At 36.7% G+C, this 18,757-nt stretch overlaps 1 protein-coding gene across 1 annotated transcript; it reads right to left on the bottom strand.

The window, feature by feature from the left end:
• Positions 1-3,434: 3,434 nt before the first annotated feature.
• On the bottom strand, positions 3,435-5,306 carry LOC142345575 (ATP-dependent RNA helicase DDX39A-like). Its single transcript, XM_075397696.1, has 2 exons — positions 4,617-5,306; positions 3,435-4,421 (listed from the first exon to the last, which is right to left on the bottom strand). Exons 1-2 carry the CDS (start codon positions 5,262-5,264, stop codon positions 3,795-3,797), a joined length of 1,275 nt encoding a protein of 424 aa, XP_075253811.1. The 5' UTR covers positions 5,265-5,306; the 3' UTR covers positions 3,435-3,794.
• Between the last annotated feature and the right edge of the window lie 13,451 nt (positions 5,307-18,757).

The raw sequence follows: 18,757 nt of genomic DNA, 5'->3' as shown, positions 1-18,757 counted from the left end.
GACTAACGTCGAGAATTCCCTCTTGATCAAGGGGGAGCTCTAATCTATTGCAGCCTACTTTAGTCATTGGTGGGGGGTAACAAAAATCGATAACCTGATAAATTACGTTATCAGGTTATTATATACAAATATTGAAAAATTACAAATTTTGTCAAAACAAGTCCACAACTTTGCATAAAAAATGTCAACATTTTTTACCATAACTGCTTCGTTCGGAAGCAATCAACCTCGATTCGTCAGATTAGAAAACAATTCTTTTAATGAAGTTATGCAAGATCGATTAAAACATAACCGCAAAACGTCGGGCGAATTATTATCCAACGACCGGTTGGCTTCGTCAGTAGCAAGCCACGTTGTCGTGAGGCTAGCTTTAGTTTAATTGAAGGGGCAATTTTTGTCTGCACGGGGCCCTAACGGCCGGAAACCTGCAATGGTGGGGATTGGGGTCAACCTCGAGCTAGTGATATGTGCAGGTCTCCAAAACGGTTTCTGTGATTCGCACACTTGAGACTAGGGAGCTGAAAGGCTCCAAGTGCACTAAATGCCCACTGATCGCTACCTGTTTATCTCGTTTTTGAGAATGAAAAGACAAGAAAATTCTGTCAAGCCAAAAGTTGCATAAACCTTTTTTCGCGAACTACCGCTTCTCGACTTTTGCTTGAGATAATCATCTAGGGAGTAGGAAGTTGACTCTTTTTTTAAGTCTAACAATACGAGAACACTAGCCGAATTTGGTTTTTCCATAAGTCGACAATGCTTTCCGAAACCAATTTTGTCAATTAGTCTTAACTTTGTCTTTTTTTGTAATTTATTGACAAAAAATTTTAGTTTCGCAAATCATTGTTGACTGCTGCGGCGACCCCGATTAGAAGACCAACTACCCAGATTCTTAATCAGTCTTCTTTTGAAATCAAATTTTGATGCACAAGAGACCAATAATGATTTCTAAGCTGGGTGCCTATGATGGGAAAAGACCTCAATATTCTTGTTTGTGAACACTATAAACCTTCCATCAATTCAAACTATCACAAAAACCGAATAACGTCGAGAATTCCCTCTTGATCAAGGGGGAGCTCTAATCTATTGCAGCCTGCTTTAGTCATTGGTGGGGGGTAACAAAAATCGATAACCTGATAAATTACGTTATCAGGTTATTATATACAAATATTAAAAAATTACAAATTTTGTCAAAACAAGTCCACAACTTTGCATAAAAAAATGTCAACAACTTTTACCATAACTGCTTCGTTCGGAAGCAATCAACCTCGATTCGTCAGATTAGAAAATAATTCTTTTAATGAAGTTATGAGAGATCGATTAAAACATAACCGTAAAACGTCGGGCGAATTATTATCCAACGACCGGTTGGCTTCGTCAGTAGCCAGCCACGGTGTCGTGAGGCTAGGTTTAGTTTAATTGAAGGGTCAATTTTTGTCTGCACGGAGCCCAAACGGCCGGAAACCTGCAATGGTGGGGATTGGGATCAACCTCTTGAGCTAGTCATATGTGCAGGTCTCCAAAACGGTTTCTGTGATTCGCACACTTGAGACGAGGGAGCTGAAAGGCTCCAAGTGCATTAAATGCCCACTGCTCGCTACCTGTTTATCTCGTTTTTGAGGACAAAAATTCTGTCAAGCGAAAAATGTCAAACCTTTTTTCGCGAACTACCGCTTCTCGACTTTTGCTTGAGAGGGAATCATCTAGGGAGCAGGAAGTTGACTCCTTTTCTCCCCCTTTTCAATAATCGACCCTAAAGACTAGATTCGGAAATTTTTTTCTCAAACGAAAAAAAAACTTGTTATCAGTCTGTGAACGATTCCTGTTTTGTGATTCTGTATACTACAAACAACTAACGTCGGGCGAATTGCTCTGAAACAAGCAGCGAGCGGTTCGCTTCGTCAGTAGCTAGCAACGGTTTTGTTAGGCTAGCTTTAACTAAAAAGGAGCGTAAGATGTGGGGACACACACACACATGGAAGAATTTCAACTTGGAAAATTTTCAAAGCTTGCCAAAAATTTTCCATCAATTTTTAAAATTGCCGAGATTCATAAAATCTTGAAAAACATTTCATTACAGCAGGAAACCTTTTATCAAACCCTAGAGGAGATTCCTTGGCGCCTAAGGCTAAATAAAGACAAATTTGAAACTTAAAAATTTAGCATGTTTTTGCGAGTATCAAACCATATTGCTCTTAAAATTCTCATAAACACATGTCTTGCAAAAGACGTTTATCAACTAAAACCAGGTTCAATTTTAGAGTGGTCTAACAATCGATAAAAACGCAAAATTTCGGGCTCTTAAAAGTTCTTGAATTGAGTAACCTTGAACTACGGCCTTCCCAGAAGCTTCACCAGACTAAGCACTTGTAGGAATACTAAACGCAGCTAGGGGCCTGCAATGAAACTTAAATCCCACTGGTCGCTGCCTGTTTGTCCCGTTTATGCAAAGTCAAATGCGTCAGACGCAAAATTAGTCCAGCGAAAAATTGCATTAAAAAAGACCGACATGAATACTATAATTGCTACAAACTTCGTTTTTAATAATTATATACAGGCGGTAATCAGCTCCAAACAAACACAGCGAATGGCCAGCCGGACTAACATTACCACAGTCAAAACACAAATTACAGACCTGTTTCGCAACCCCCCCTCGTGTTATTGACCAAGTTACAAATTATATGTTGTTATATAGCACGTTTCTATGTAAGGAAATGGCACGTGCGCCTGAGGGTCATAAAAGATTTATGATCACTAAGCTTGTGGTGGGTGGTGGGGCAAAACAATAGATCCAATATTTTGAAACAATTATTTTCGTAGATCTAATTAGGGAAATTCAGTTACAATGGCGTAACAGAATAGAGGGCATTTAACCGTTTCAAGGAAAACATCGTCATAAAGCAAACCGACAAACGTCGGACAAATTGACCTCAAACGAAAGGCTGGAAAGTCGAGCCCGACTGTAGCCTGATTTTTGTTGCCAAAATGTAGTACCAATGATGGATTCGGTTCCTTCCATTAAATTCATGGTGCAAAGTCGTTTGATTAAACCCGGGACCTCCGAGCATATCCGCTCGGCTATCAGGCCCTAGCGATATCCTGTTATACAAACGCCTTTTATTTTAGCGAAGACTTTACTTTGCAGTGGGAGCAAATGAAATCAAAAATGAACTGAAGCGCAAAAACTGTCACGCGAAAATTTTGCATGACACATTTACAATAATTGCCTCACATCGTTCGAGAGCAATTAATCCTCACTCGCATGCAGTCAAATCCTTTGGATTGTAAAAACGAACTTAATGTCACCTTCAGAACATCAACTTTCATGCCATGAAGTTTCAGTTTCTGATAACTAATTCAATAAATTTGTGTACAACTCCTTTTTTGAACTATCCCCTCAGCCTCAGCACGCAAAATTTTATGTTGTATAGAGATACTCACGCACAAATAGTGAATTGATACTGAGGAAGAAATTAACAGGAAAATCAGCGAGTCATTTCAAAGTAGATTAAATATTGCAGCGATAAAGATGGTCGCAATCAGCTGTGTACAAGATCAATCGGCATTATATTAGCCCACATGTACAAGACATAAAAACAGCATAAAACACAAATTCGTAGAGGAAACTATTCAGGTAAAACAGTTCTTTCTTATTATAGCCCCAACAGTTTATCTCAAAATGCGAAAGGGGCAATAATTAATGTGACACTAACTTGGGGTTATAATGCTAAGAACCGGTAAAACATCTTGACTTTCAATTAAAGTTCAACTCATGCTATTACCAACACGCTCAATTCTCATTCCGTCTTCTGATTTTCCGGCATGTAGGTTGAAACATCTAGCTCATCGGGCAGTTCACTGATTTGCACGTCAAATCGTTCTTGCACTTTGTTAAGAATAGCTGCATCTTCATCACTTGAGACGAAGGTGATGGCCAATCCCTTTGTTCCAAAACGTCCAGCTCTTGCTACTCGATGCAAGTACATATTGCTATCCTCGGGCATGTCATAGTTGAACACTATGTTGACTCGCTCGATATCCATTCCTCGGCCGAAGAGATTAGTGGCAACCAAGATTCGTTTCGAGAAATCTTTGAACTGTTTGTAGTGTGCAAGACGGTCGTCTTGGCTCATTCCTCGGTGGATTGCAATAGATGGGAAGTTCTGCTCAATCAGCAGATCGTTCAGGGCAACACATCGAGGAACTGATTTCACGAAGATTACCACCTGGTTGAAATCGAGGATGTCCAACAAGCTGAAGAGTCTTCTATTCTTCTCAGCATCCTTGAGCTTCACATAATGCTGCTGCAAGCAATGCAGCGTAAGCTTGGTATCATCGTCAACAAAGACTTCGAGAGGATCCTGCATGAATTTCTTGCAGACGGTTCGAATGCTGTTGTCCAATGTTGCGCTGAACATCATCACCTAAGAAATTATCACAAGCGTTAACTGAGAAGTGTCGCTACGCCAGTCTCCGCGATTGGTGCAAGGACGAAACAAGACACCAGGATGTGTACTGACAACTCGAAGCTGCAGCCTAACTCACAAACCAGTAGTCTCATATCGGCTGCAATCGCTGACAGACTAGATTGAGCGTCGGTTGATGTTTCTAATACTTACTTGCTTCTGATGAGGCGTTTGCTTGAAGATTTCTTGCACATCACGACGCATATCTAGCTTTTCGAGCATATTGTCGCATTCGTCGAGAATGAAGTGTTTCAGATTCTTCAACACCAAGTCTTTCTCACGGATGAGAGCAAGAGTTCGACCAGGAGTTCCAACGACAATTGATGGACAATTAGACTTCAGAGTTTCCTTATCTTTGGTGATTGGCACGCCACCGAAGAACACAGAAACCTTAACGGCTGACATATACTTAGAGAACCTCTCATACTCTTTGGCGATTTGGAAGGCCAGTTCACGTGTATGGCACATAACCAATACGCTCACTTGGCCCTCAATAACCTCAAGCTGTTGCAGAGTTGCCAGCACAAACACTGCAGTTTTACCCATACCAGACTTAGCTTGACACAGCACGTCCATGCCCAGGATCGCTTGAGGAATACATTCATGCTGTACCTCACTTGGATGTTCGAAACCACAGTCGGTAATTGCTCGCAGCAACTCAGGTTTCAAGAGCAGATCTCGAAATCCGGATGTATGGATTGACACATACATACCCTTGACCTCCTTTGTACTCTTGGTATCCTTAACCGCATTCTGAGTAGCTTCCTCCTCTTCGTAGTCCAAGAGTTCAGTTTCGGCCATTTCGAAATCTGAAATCAGGTGAAATTAAACCCATTCGCACTCCCCAACCACACTTTCTTCTAGTCAAGAGCTACAAATAACAAAAGTCTTTTCTACTGACACTCTACTATTAACAGGTTATAACAGAAAGCGTTCGTGAAACTTCTTTCAATTCGACGAAAATCAACGAACAAAACTTGCAAGATTTTTTGTACCAACTCTATTAACACGTGTAGCTGCAAGCATGCCAGTGAGTCACATATCGAATCGCACAAATTGACAGGCCACGTTACGAGAAATGAAAACTCAAAACGAAAATTCGAAAATGTTAACGATCAAATTTATCACAAGGAGAGAAAAGAGCATTTAAAAATGTAATTGCTCGAAAAGTTTAACACACACATCAATGAAAGGAAATCAACAATAAATTTTCAAATAAATGACCATTAAAAATGAATATTCAAAAAATATGAAATAAAAACATTAATTCCTTCCCATTATAGCCCACCCATGAAAATATAACCCCCCATTCTGGTATATTTAACATGAGTGGAGGGCAATAGGTTATCTGACCACAAAACCAGAGGGGGGGTTAGTGGTGGCTATGGATCTATCTATTCTGTTTCGGCCCCCAGTGTTTTTTATGACCCCAGTTACAAATTATATGTTGTTATATAGCACGTTACTATGTAAGAAAACAGCACGTTCGGCTGGGGGTCATAAAAAGTTTATGCTCACTTAGCTGGGGGGCGGCAGGATTAGATCCGGGGCTAGAACGGGAAAGACCCAAAATATCTATCAAATTGGAGGAGTTTCTTAATACAAATAAGATGCTTGGAAAAAAAGAAGAAAATTGGGGTCTTTCCCATTATAGCCCCCCCCCCCCCCCCCCATGAAATTATAGCCCCCCATTATGGTATAATTACTATAATTAATTACCATGATTGGGGGGCTATAGGTTACATGCCCACTAAGCTGGTGGAGGGGGGGCTATAATGGGAAAGACCCGAAAATTGAACTGATACGCGTACAAAACTTTTCGATGAAAAAAATTCAATCTGATACCGCTTGAGCTTATAGACGATAGGTCGAATATTTCAAGATGACTGGTGGTCTTGAACCGCCAATTTTCATCAGCTATCGCGATAAATACAACCATTCGTTTTTTAGAAGATTCAGTTTAAAATTTGATTTATTAGCTGATTTATGGCTGACACAAGGTTGATAGGTGTCACAAAAGAAAATAGACCTGTGATTAGACAAACCTCGGGCTTCGAACGAAATCATCGAAACTGACATATCATTGTTGTCTTGGTTAAATTACCACGATGATAGAACCGATTTTGGGTACCGACCAAAGCCAGGATTAAATTCATTCATTGAACACCAAACTTACTATCAGAGCTAACCACTCTATTAAATCTTAATCTATTCAAAACAAATTTTTCTTTGCTTTAATCTACTTAACATTTTAACTTCTAACTTTGCATTTTAACCAAGTATTACGCTCAATTAGCCAAAGACATAGAGCATTGCGCACGGGCGGCTACTATAGTGGCGACAGAGATTAAAAGTAAAAAGAAAACCACCATCCTATAATATCGAGCGTTGTACTGATTTCTAAAAGAAATCTATTTTTTGTTTGAAAATCAACTTTCGACACGAGTCTGACGTCTTAACATCATGACACGAAAGAGGAATTTTGAACTGGTGTCGGGATTCGACCATCAGCGAAATTTCAAGTGAGTACTCCCTTAAATTATGAATATCGTAAATCGGTTCGTACATGTTTTCTCGATAACAAAATAGCGTTCAAATCAAGCGTAATTGTATTCGACATAATTTAACTTAAAATACACCATTGAACTTTGAGTTTTTTTGAAATTTTTCAAAAAAAAACAGTGTCAATAAGATTCAAAAGCTGTTGAGTTAGGGTGCCAATATGTAGTTCGCGTTTCAAACATAATTATTGAAATAATTTGAAAACAGCAGCTTTTATATAAAACACTGATGGCGCGGCATTCCTCAAAAACGCTGTTACCAAAGCTTTTAGGGGTTCGAAAGATTTTGAAAGTTATGTTACAAGCTTCGAGCTCTTGTCACAACTTGAAGTGGCAAAGAAATGAAACAATAAACGGCCCCGAAACCGAAACTGAAGAACGGCCCCATTATTTTGCGTTAAGGCTACAAAAGTTGGGTATTGATTTTTATCTGACACTTTCTGAGGACAATATCAAGAGCTATGATGAAACCGCAAAAGTTTTCAGACATTATTTTGAGAAACTTGTAGTTTTCCGGGGAGGCTAGCCAGGAGAGTCCAGCAGCCGGGTGAAAAAATAACAGATTTGACTTAAGCAGATTTGAAAAAAGTAAAAAACGTAAGCCTTGAAAGCGTACACTCAGGAGTCTAAAGAGATAGGAGAACATTTCATTTCGAGGGCATTCCTCGAAGGCACAGAATCCTAGAAGGCGAATCGACCTGAGAAAGAACTTGGGTAACGTGGACATGATTTTAGACAAAGCTTTAGAAAGAGCACTACAAATTGAAGCAGTCACTAGAATTGAGGAGGACGATAATGAGCCGAGGGTTTCTCCCATCCAATCGAATGAAAACACTCAACTAGTTAATTCGATTAACGATTTAGTGCAAACACTGCAGGCTAACCAATCTAACTGGCAAAATAATCAAAAGTTTTCATCGCAAGGAGCGAGGCCAAAAGAGTTTCTGCGCGGAAGTGAGCGTAGTTCAAGAGAAACTGGAGATAGAAATAGAAAATATAATAGCTATAACAGAAGCAGCGCTGATAACAGATTCACCAGGAGGCGAGAGCAGAAGCCGAGATTAGTCACACGAGAGTCGTGCCGAGCAGTCAAAGACAGCGGTGAGTTTTGAGAGAAAAAAGTGGCCTTTGCGGTCAGCGAAATCATGCATCTAAGGAATGCAAGAATTGCTTTGAATGTGAGAGTCCAAATCATTTCAAACAAAAATGCCCGTATTTAAACGAGAACTAGCTTAAGGTGGCAGGGTTTCGTTTTCAGCTAGCTACGTGAAAATTTTGCGTGGCGGAAACAGCCCAGTGGAGGCCTTGTTTGCCAAAATAATGATAAAAGGCAAACCGATAATGGCCTTAATTGATTTTGGAAGTAGTGTTACTCTTTAAAGCGACACACTCTACCAGCAACTGGCAGAACCGAGCCACATCAAAATGTGCAATAAAAATATAGTAGCCGACAACAATGGAAAAATGCCTGTAAAAGGGTCAACAGCTATTCAGGTCCTGCTGAGGATCACGAAATACCTCTTTTCTGCGATAGTTTCACTAAATGCAAAATTTTTGATGAAGAAGGTAACAAGACACAGCAAACAAAAATTATAGTCGAACCTACGAAAGAGTTTGAAGACAAACCACATTTAATAATAATGAAATCGCTGAATGACACGATTGAGGCTGTTGTATGTGTTCAAGTTCTGAATCTCACATTTGAAAGAAAGAAAGTTTATAAAAATGCGGGAACCGCATGTGCGGAAAACATTGAAAAAATTTCAAGAAAACATCAAAATAACCCTGACAATAAAACAAAACGTAGAGATGAATTTGATTTTGAGATGCATGTGGACGCAAGTTCAATGAGCTTGTCTTGTGAGTAAATTACAAAAGTGCGGTCACTTTGCACAAAATATGAAGGAACTCAACTGATATGGGATTTTGCGACAGAATTTATCATAAAAAAGATTAAAAAATAAAGTATGCTGTGCCATTTAGACGTACGGCAGGATGAGCTTAGAGAAAAAAAAGCCATGGAAAAACTTATTGAAGACTTGGAACGAGAAGACTTAGTCGATTCAACACATAGCGACTGGACAGCACAATCATTACTTGTACCAAAAAAGATGAAACCTATCGCTTGGTTGTAGACTATCGTGGTGTGAACACATAAATAGAAAAAGGGTGCTGGCCTTTACCACGAATTAATGTGGTTATTGATTCACTGGAGGAAAACATGTACTTCTTGAACATAGATCTCTTGTCGGGATTTTTTCTGATGGAGATAGAGGAAGGAAGTCAGAATTGAAAAGGTTCATAACGCCTTTAGGCCTTAATAAGTGGAAAAGGCTCCTTTGTGGGCTATTATCGAAAATTTGTTCCTGGTTTCAGAAAAACAGCAGAAACTCTTTACAGTTTAATGAATAAGTTAAATAAATTTGAATGAAGTGTAGAATGCTGAAATGCAGTAACCGAGATAAAAAAGATGCTACTGGACGCCCCAGTTTCAGGATATCCAAACGACAGGGATCCGTATACCTTAACTACTGATGCTTCTTTAACAGGAAATGGAGCATATTTTACCCAAAATCAAGGAAACGAGGATAGAATTATTGCACAAGCTAGCAAAACTCCGAGTAAAATTGAGCGAAATTAGCCAATAAGCGGGAGCTATTTTCAATTGTTCATTTTACTCATTATTTTAAAAACTATTCACTTGTTCAGCACTTTTTAATTATAACGGACCACCGGGCTCTTGTCTGGATCTATAGTTTTAAAGAACCAGACGGTATGTTTGCAAGATGCATAGAGAAACTTGGGCAATTTAAATTTTTCATCAAGCATAGAGCAGGCAAAAAACCCCACAAGCTGACTGTTTGTCGCGAATCAACACAGAAGACGATGAACAAACAGCTTTTGCTAAACCTTTTGCTATGGACGCAGAGCAAGACAATACCGATTTTGGTAGTCGAAGTTTGCAGTTAGACAAACTGCAGAGAGTAAAACTGCGAGATTCGCAGCAAAATGACAAACTACTCAAAGAAGTAGACTCCTGGGTACAAAACAAAAAAAGACCGGAACTACGGCAAATGAAAATGGAACATCAAAGAGTTATGGAAATACGGGGTTCAGTATACAAATCTTGTTCGCATAGACGGGATTCTGTATCGTAAACACCAAACAGAACCAAACTTTGAGACTGTTTACCAAATGCTTGTCCCATGGGAGAGAGTTTCCAACGTGCTTGAGCTGTTGCATGACTCTCCTAGCGTAGGTCGTTTTGGGATTGAGAAAACATACCAAAGGGCTTGTGAAAGGTTTTTAATTGGCCATGCATGAGAAAGGACGTAAGAAACAGTATAGAAAGCGGTTACTTGTGCCTAAAAAGGAAAGCGGAAACATCGGCATCCACTCACAAAATGGAAACCAGTCATCCATTTCGGCGAGTATCTCTTGATATCATGTGTCCACCTCCCAAGTCTCAGGGAAACAAGTACATTTTGCTTATCGGTGTTCAATTCAGTAAGTGGTACAAAGCCGTAGCTTTACCCAATCAAGAGGCAAAAACTGTGTCAAGAGTGTTTGTTGAACACTGGATAGTGAGATTCCGTTGTCTAGCTAAACCTACACAGTGACCAATGGTCGAACTTTATGTAAAAATTATTCTGTAGTCTTTGCAGTGAACTGGAAATTCAGAGGACATCAAAAACGTCCAACAAACACCCACAAGGGAAGGCGATGATTGAAAAAACAAATCGGACAATAGAAGAATGTCTCTCCAAATACATAGGCCAATATCAACATGAGTGGACCAAATTTCTACATTAAGAGGTGATGGTCTATCGATCATCAATCCAAAGTGTAACAAAATACAGCCCAGCGTATGCGGTATAGGGTTTTCCACTGTCGCTACCTATAGACTGCATCTATAGCACACCACAGAACGAAATATATGCAACACCAAGTGATTATGTTTTAAAAAAGGAAACAGAAACTACAGGAAACGTATCAGTTGATGCGAGAACATAAGGATGTCGAACAAGATCGCCAGAAGACCTACAATGATCGCACTCTAGGTGAATTTTGAATTACAGTGTTGACTCTATCTTGTAAATTAATGAGTACTCGTCGTCTTTTTGGATGTTTAGGGTGGAAAATTTGTTTTATCGTGTTTTCTCCTCTATATTTTTAGAGCATGAAACACTTAAACACTGTTCAGATTCTCTAAAACAGTTATATTATCGAACTTCTAATTAAAAAAAAACTAAAATAAAATTTCAGTAAAGGCGTTTTCCAATCGGGTGAAAATGTTGTGATTCAAATAAACTCATAATTATATTACGAGGAGTTTTAAACAACAAAACTTTAATTCCAGCTTCTCTAGACCAAAAATTAGGTCTACCTCGTTTTTTAGCTTCAAGCTTGTATGAATTAGGAGCGCAACTTTTGGAGTTCTCTCTTACGGCACATTTTGCTTATGCATTTCGTAGCCAATGTCCAAAGAGACAAATTCTTGTGAATTGCGTTTTGAGGAAATCAGTGCCAAAACTTGTCCCCACTTTACAGCTTTCACATACCATTTACCGCAATCGAATATGGTTAAGCAAAACGTAAAAAATTACCTATACCTTATGTAAAAAGACTTAAAAATTGTAACTACTTTTCACAGATAAATTCAAATATATATATATATATATATATATATATATATATATATATATACATATATATATATATATATATATATATATAGAAAGAAATATACATATTTGTTTACATATATGTATATATATATATATATAAAAATAAATATACATATTTGTTTACATATATACATATATATACATATTTGTTTATATATATATATATATATATATATATAAAGATATACATATATACATATTTGTATATATATATATATATATATATATATATGTATATATATATATATATATATAAATAAATATATATATATATATATATATATATATATATATATATACATATTTATATACATATATATACATTTGCATGAACACTATGCCAATAGGACAGCTATTGGGTATGAAAAGACCATTGGTCGATTTATGAAAAGACTTTCCAAATTCGTCAAAAATTATGTAAGAAATGCACTAACCGCTAAAAAATATTTTTCAGCGGAAAAATCTTACATATTAATCCGCTTAATCTGCTGAATTTTCAGCAATTTTCTTACATATTTTCAGCACTTTTCAACACATTAAGCGGATAACTATGTAAGATTAATCCGCTGAGAAATATTTTTTTCAGCGACTGTCAGCGCATTTCTTACATAATTTCAACACTTCTCAACAATTTTCTTACATAATTTCAGCACATTAAGCGGATAATTATGTAAGATTATTCAGCTGAAAAATATTTTTTTTCAGCGACTTTCAGCGCATATCTTACATAATTTCAGCACTTATCAATACTTTTCTTACATAATTTCTTCACTTTTGTTGCGCATTGTTTTGCATTATTCAGCACCTTTCAGCGCATTTCTTACATAATTTCGGCATCTCTCAGCACTTTTCGTAAATAATTTGCAGGTGCACCGAAAAAAGCGGGGGGGGGGGAGCTGACCAACCAGCGTCTCAACGGGACAGGGGGGATGGTGCACCTAATGACAAAAATTTTTTCTGTTTTAGACTCTAAGAACACAGGGGATACTCCATACCGAGTTTGGTTTGATTTGAATAAATTCTTGACCCGATGAAAAACTCTATAGTTAAAAATTAAATATTCGAAAAATAAATATTATACAAGTCAAAAGATTTGCATCTGTTTCTACACTAAGTCTAAAAGTACGTTGCCACGATCACCAAATAAGCTATGATGCACTTTGTGACTCGTCTTTTTCAAAAAGTTATTATAAAGGTTGTCCAAGAAATTCGACAATTTCTTCAACTAATTCAACAAATCCTTGAAAATTTTTAATAAAAGTCATAAGATTGGCATGTGATCTCAAGATAACGTGTAAGAAAGGCGCTGAAAAGCTGCTCAAAATTTTTAAGAAGATTATTTATTTAAGAAAGGTGCTGAATCCGCTGAAATTGAAATTTTCACAAGTGCTGAAAGTATGTAAGAAAGGTGCTGAGAAGCTGCTGAAATTTAGTAAGAAAGTGTTGAAATTATGTAAGAAAGGTGCTGAATCCGCTGAAATTGAAATTTTCAGAAGTGCTGAAAATATGTAAGAAAGGTGCTGAGAAGCTGCTGAAATTTTGTAAGAAAAGTGTTCAAATCATGTAAGAAAGGTGCTGAATCCACTTAATTTGGAATTTTCACAAGCGCTGAAAATATGTAGGAAAGGTGCTTAATCATATGCTAATTTTATGTACGAAATGCGCTGAAAGGTGCTGAAATATTTTTCTCAGCGGATTCACCACCAAATTCTCAATTTTCAGTGCATTCAGCACAAATCTGATATAATTTCAGCACATTCAGCGGATTTCTTACAAAAATATCCGCTTACAGCTGCTGACCCCTCGACCCGGGTTAGGTCGATCCTTACTAGGAGGCCGACCGTGTATTTAAGGTAGGAAAATACCCCCGTAGGTCGACTTTATAGGTCTCTTCATAAAGTCGATCTCTCAACAGTGGAGTATAGAAGTTTAGAACAAACACATTCAAAGTTTGTTGTTCCTTGAAAAATAATCAAGAAAAATTACATAACTGAAAGATACTAAACAACTGCAGCCCTTAAAAAGCAAGCAGCTGCTAGGTCGATCCTTACTAGGAGGTCGACCGTGTACTTAAGGTAGGAAAATACCCCCGTAGGTCGACTTTTTAGGTCTCTTCATAAAGTCGATCTCTCAACAGTGGAGTATAGAAGTTTAGAACAAACACATTCAAAGTTTGTTGTTCCTTGAAAAATAATCAAGAAAAATTACATAACTGAAAGATACTAAACAACTGCAGCCCTTAAAAAGCAAGCAGCTGCTAAAATTAATTAAATTTTTTTTATCATCTTTCGTTCTTTTTTTTCTACACTGCAGCTATGTAAATTAAATTATTAAGTTTTGTACATTTATTCAATTTAATTTAATGTTGTTGAGTATTGTATAACTATTAATTAAACTATGTAGTCAAAATTTTGTAGAATATCAAAAAGCAATATTTTATTTAGAAAAAATTCATACAAAAGAATTTGTTGCCAAAGGTATTTAAAAATATAGTACAGTTATTTTGTGTTTTTAAAATTGAACGCTTGTGCAATCTTTGATTCGTCAGAGATCTGTTAAAAGAACTATATAATTTATTATTAACAAGAATTGACAATAAGTACATAATTTGCATCTCTACCAGTTCAACTATTTACCTTTCCGACACAGAGCCTGTTTTCACTTCATGTTAAAACGTCAAAATAAGAATTTAAATAAGTGTTTCTCTATAACTTTCGAGAGCGTTCCATAATTTTTGTAGACTGACGGTGTCAGAACAGTTAAGACTACCATAAAATAACAGACTTCATGAGTCTAACAGGGCAAAGAAATTGTTCTGGAACCCTAATATTTGTTTCCAGCAAAAAATCAAAGTTCATTTGTAAGATTGGCAATTCTAGATTGGAATGAGCTACCCAGCGAAATTAAAATCAAACAAGAGAAAAAAATTTCACCAAGGTGCTTAGAATCTTCTTCTGCTCAGTTTTTAACTTGAACCCTTGTTTGTGGAAGGTTACTTGTTCAGCATGGCGTGACTTTAAACTTGGGAATATGAACTAGACTTACTGTTGTTGAGTTGACGTTGGGATACCACGAAAACGCAATTCACTTAATTTTCTTGTTGTAATGCTAAAGTAATCTGTAATTTGTAAATAATTACACTGCCGGACTAACATTAGTTATATACTACTTGAGATGGTTCGGAATTCAGTGTTCTTTTTTAAGGTATTCAATGTTTGGTTTTAAAAAGTCAAGTAAATTTATTTGTCTTTTGTAGCTTCATTGATAGAGCACAATCATTAATCATTTTTTTGCTATACCCATGGCTTATTTACTTTTGGTTTCTAAATTAAATAGTTAAATATCTTTAACAGGACTTTACAGAATTTTGCAGACTGTTAGTCTTATTTAGTTGATTTCATCTGTTGGTGAAAGTTTTGATACTTAAAAATTGTACACTTTTGTTACAAAAAATTGCAGCAAGTTAAATCAAATAAGTTGCGTACAACATTTCAATATAATTTTTTAAGTTTAGTAGAGTGTAACAGTCAACTATAATTCGAAAATTTTTAGAATCTCAATAAAAGTTGTTTTGATGAGAGAAGAGATTGGATAGATAAGAATATTAGTGGTGAAATGTAAAGAGAAATTGATAAAAATCACAATTTAATTTCAAAATTGGACTTGTTTGCAATTTTTCCTATTCGACAGGATTCCGTTATTAAAACCATTGATTATTTTTTAAGGCAAAAATCAGCACAATATTTTCAACGCTACCAATGCAATTATTTCCACGTGTGAAATTTTAACCTTCTTGCGTAACGTTCAGAATTGAAACACATTGATATGAAGTGGTAGACTTCAATCCTTAGTTTTATATCATTGTCTTTGTCACTTTTTGATTTCAGCTTTTCAAAGCGAATATCCGACGTTTGAATCTCGACTGAAAATTTTTTGCCTGTGAGGGTAGTTCATTTCACTAATACAATTATTTCAAAGTTAATTTCCGGCTGTGCTCATCTTCATTGCGCGTATCGAGAGCTGGCTGGCTTGTGCTGACTAATCAGAAAATCTTTAATCGTTATTAGTTTTTCTGCTAAACAGGATTGTTCCAGAATTTCGTTTTCGAAAGATTTTAACGACCCGCATTACGTTTATGACGTCTAGATTATTACGTCTTAAGCCGTGAAATTACATATTTTAGTGGTGAATTGTGGTAGATTTTCGTAAGATCACTGCTTACTCTAGCGGTGAACTTACATAATTTCACAGCATTCACCGTATTTCACCGCAAAATTATGTACGAAATTTACGGTGAAAAAAAATAATTTTCACCGCTTATCTTACATATTTCTCCGACTTTTTCTCGGCCCGAGAAGCAAAAACATGGAAAAACCACAAAGTACAGTGAACTTACTTTGTGGCATTCGGACATCTTCATTTATGAATGTCGACATCATTGATCAAGTCAGGTTGATTCAAATCAGCTAGAATTTTTTTCTATCTCCATGGGAGAGACTTCAGGGAGAGTCCATTTGTTCTCTTTTTTAATGAATGTTTAAAAATATAACCTGAGTAAGCAAATTCCTTTGAACTGAAGAGCTAGATTTACGAAGTGTTAGGGTAGAGGTGTCACCGCTAAAAATCCTAAAAGATTTGCGATGAATTTGAATAAAAAGTGTAAGATTTGCGCTCAATGCAATGAATACGGAAAAAAAACTTATGAGCGGTGAAAATTATTTTTCACCTTTTACGCGGTCAAAAACAATTACCGATAAGAATTGCTATTCTTACAAAATTTCACTGCTGTATTCACGGCTAAACTTACAAAATTTCACAATTGGAATAGTTGTAAAAGATGCAAGAATGGCGATGAATAACCTTTTTTTCACCACATTCTGGTGAAATTTTCACCGCATTTTCGTTCACCTCATTCTGCTGGTTGCTGTGAAAAAAATTTCTTTCACCGCTCAAGCTGCGCAAATCTTACAAATAAATTCACTGCTAAATTCAACGCTTGTCTTAAATTCACAGGAAATGTCTTTGAAAAAAGTGTAGATGGGGCAGTTGAATAAGAAGTTGTTGACATTTCGTTGACAGGAGATGAGAGGTTCGAAACCGTGTACGGCAGTTTCTTTTTTGTAAGAAATCCGTTGAATGAGGTAAAAAATTTTTTGACCGCCAAAAATCCCCCCAACTCTTAAAAAAAATTCACCGCTAAAAACCGCCAGTCTTTCAAAAATACACCGTGCTTTACCGCATTCAACGCTAAAATATGCGGTTGCTTAATATGCGGTGCAAAAAGTTTTTTTCACAGCTATTCACCGCTAATCTTAAATTATTTTATTATTTTTTGACCAAATCTCAACCCGTGCTATTTTTAAAAATATTTAAAAAAATTATTATAATTATAACACGGCTTCATAAGTTTTGCCCGTATTCTTTTTCTCAATTGTTTCCTGACTTTAAATTTCAACATTTTCATTCATTTCTCTCATTGGCGTTTGTCAACACACGTACCGTCAACTACATTAAACTTGTTGGATAGTCCACCTAATGATCTTTTCTGTGCTGTTGTTAAACAGCTACGAGAGTTTAAAAAGTTCAAATTGTATTCCAGAGGATTAATTAATTGAGCTGGATACAGTATTGATTTTAATCAGGCTGAATAATTGAACTTAACTTTTAAAGCGGGTTGACTAATAATAAATTAAAATTGCAAACTATATTTCACTGCATGCAAAACACTTTTTTGACTCTATCTTGCTTTCTGAGCTCTAAGTATACTAATCAGTTGCACTAGTTAACAGCAAAAAAATTATTTTCTCCTCAAAAACTTTTTTAGGGTTTTTGTCTTTTTCGCCATCCCCAGAAGTTTCAAGTCTCGCGGTTTGAGTTCACTGTTATCTCGAAAGGTGACAAGGATTCAAAATATTTAAAACTTAAATAAGGCCACTCTCGGCACTGAAATCAAGAGTTTCCCCCATGACCTCAACCTAACTTTTCAGCATGTTGTTGAACTTGAATAAATATTTGACCTAAAGACGGAGTTAAATTTGAAATTTTCAGAACAACTACAGATGAAATATAATAAAGCTCTGAACAATTGTCAAAAACCTTTTTCAGCAATCAACACCAATGTGCAAATCCAAAAGACAAACTCAAAGCAGAAATGAGCAAAAATACTGAAACTGCACTAAATCTGTCAATAGCAGAAACCAAGTTCAAGCTAGGGACTATAGTTATAGGTGCAATCACAACCGGGCCGCCAATTACCCAGAGATGTCACAAACGCTGCAACATTAGGAAGGAAGAAACATCTGGTAATCTCGAGAAAAGGCAATGTTGATGCGATGACAATCGGTGACCCTTTATCGAAGAGAATAAATTCTGAACAGAATGGTCCAAATGTAGTAGCTAGAGGCTTGGGCGAACACCGGACTAAGGACCTCCTAGAAAGAAAAGGCAACACACAGCCGAAGAAAACGAAACAGGTATTTGTGTTTGTGCGGCCAATGACTGCGCATGTCCAGTTACTTCGATATCAATGACGTTCACAAGCAGCTATGAAAAATCGATCTACACCTAAGCTGCGCTCACAATTTTTTACCCGAAGTAAAGTAAGTTTGTCTACTAAATCCACTTGGGTCAACTCGAAAAGACTTGAACAATAAAGGACAAAAATTTACCACAAGAATCAAGTCCTTGACCAGAAGCATCAAAGATTTAACAAGCTATAAAATAAAAGAGAAAGTTTTTTACCCCGAGTTCCCGCAAAATCCAATTTATTTGCGTACTGACGGATTGCATCTTCTAGATTTGGGCGTTCAGACTTTAGTAAATCAAATCAGAGCACGCTGTAATGATTACGGTATTGAAGTATCAGCAATAGAAAAATTTCAAGACCAAAATTTAACGCCTCAAAACTCGATCAACACAAAAAAATTATAAGCTTCCTCAGAAATAGTTGAACTGTCTGAATAGCTATTAAATTGAATGCAGTTCAGTAGTGTCACAGGGCATCATCGTTGTAAAAAAAGTAGTTCAATAAATCTAAGCATGCTTA

This window comes from Convolutriloba macropyga, chromosome 9 (assembly GCF_964194025.1).
Source record: "Convolutriloba macropyga chromosome 9, txConMacr16.3, whole genome shotgun sequence".
Classification (NCBI taxonomy): Eukaryota; Metazoa; Xenacoelomorpha; order Acoela; family Convolutidae; genus Convolutriloba; species Convolutriloba macropyga.
Note: the sequence above shows the minus strand (reverse complement) of the source record. Positions and strands in the feature narration are given on the sequence as shown.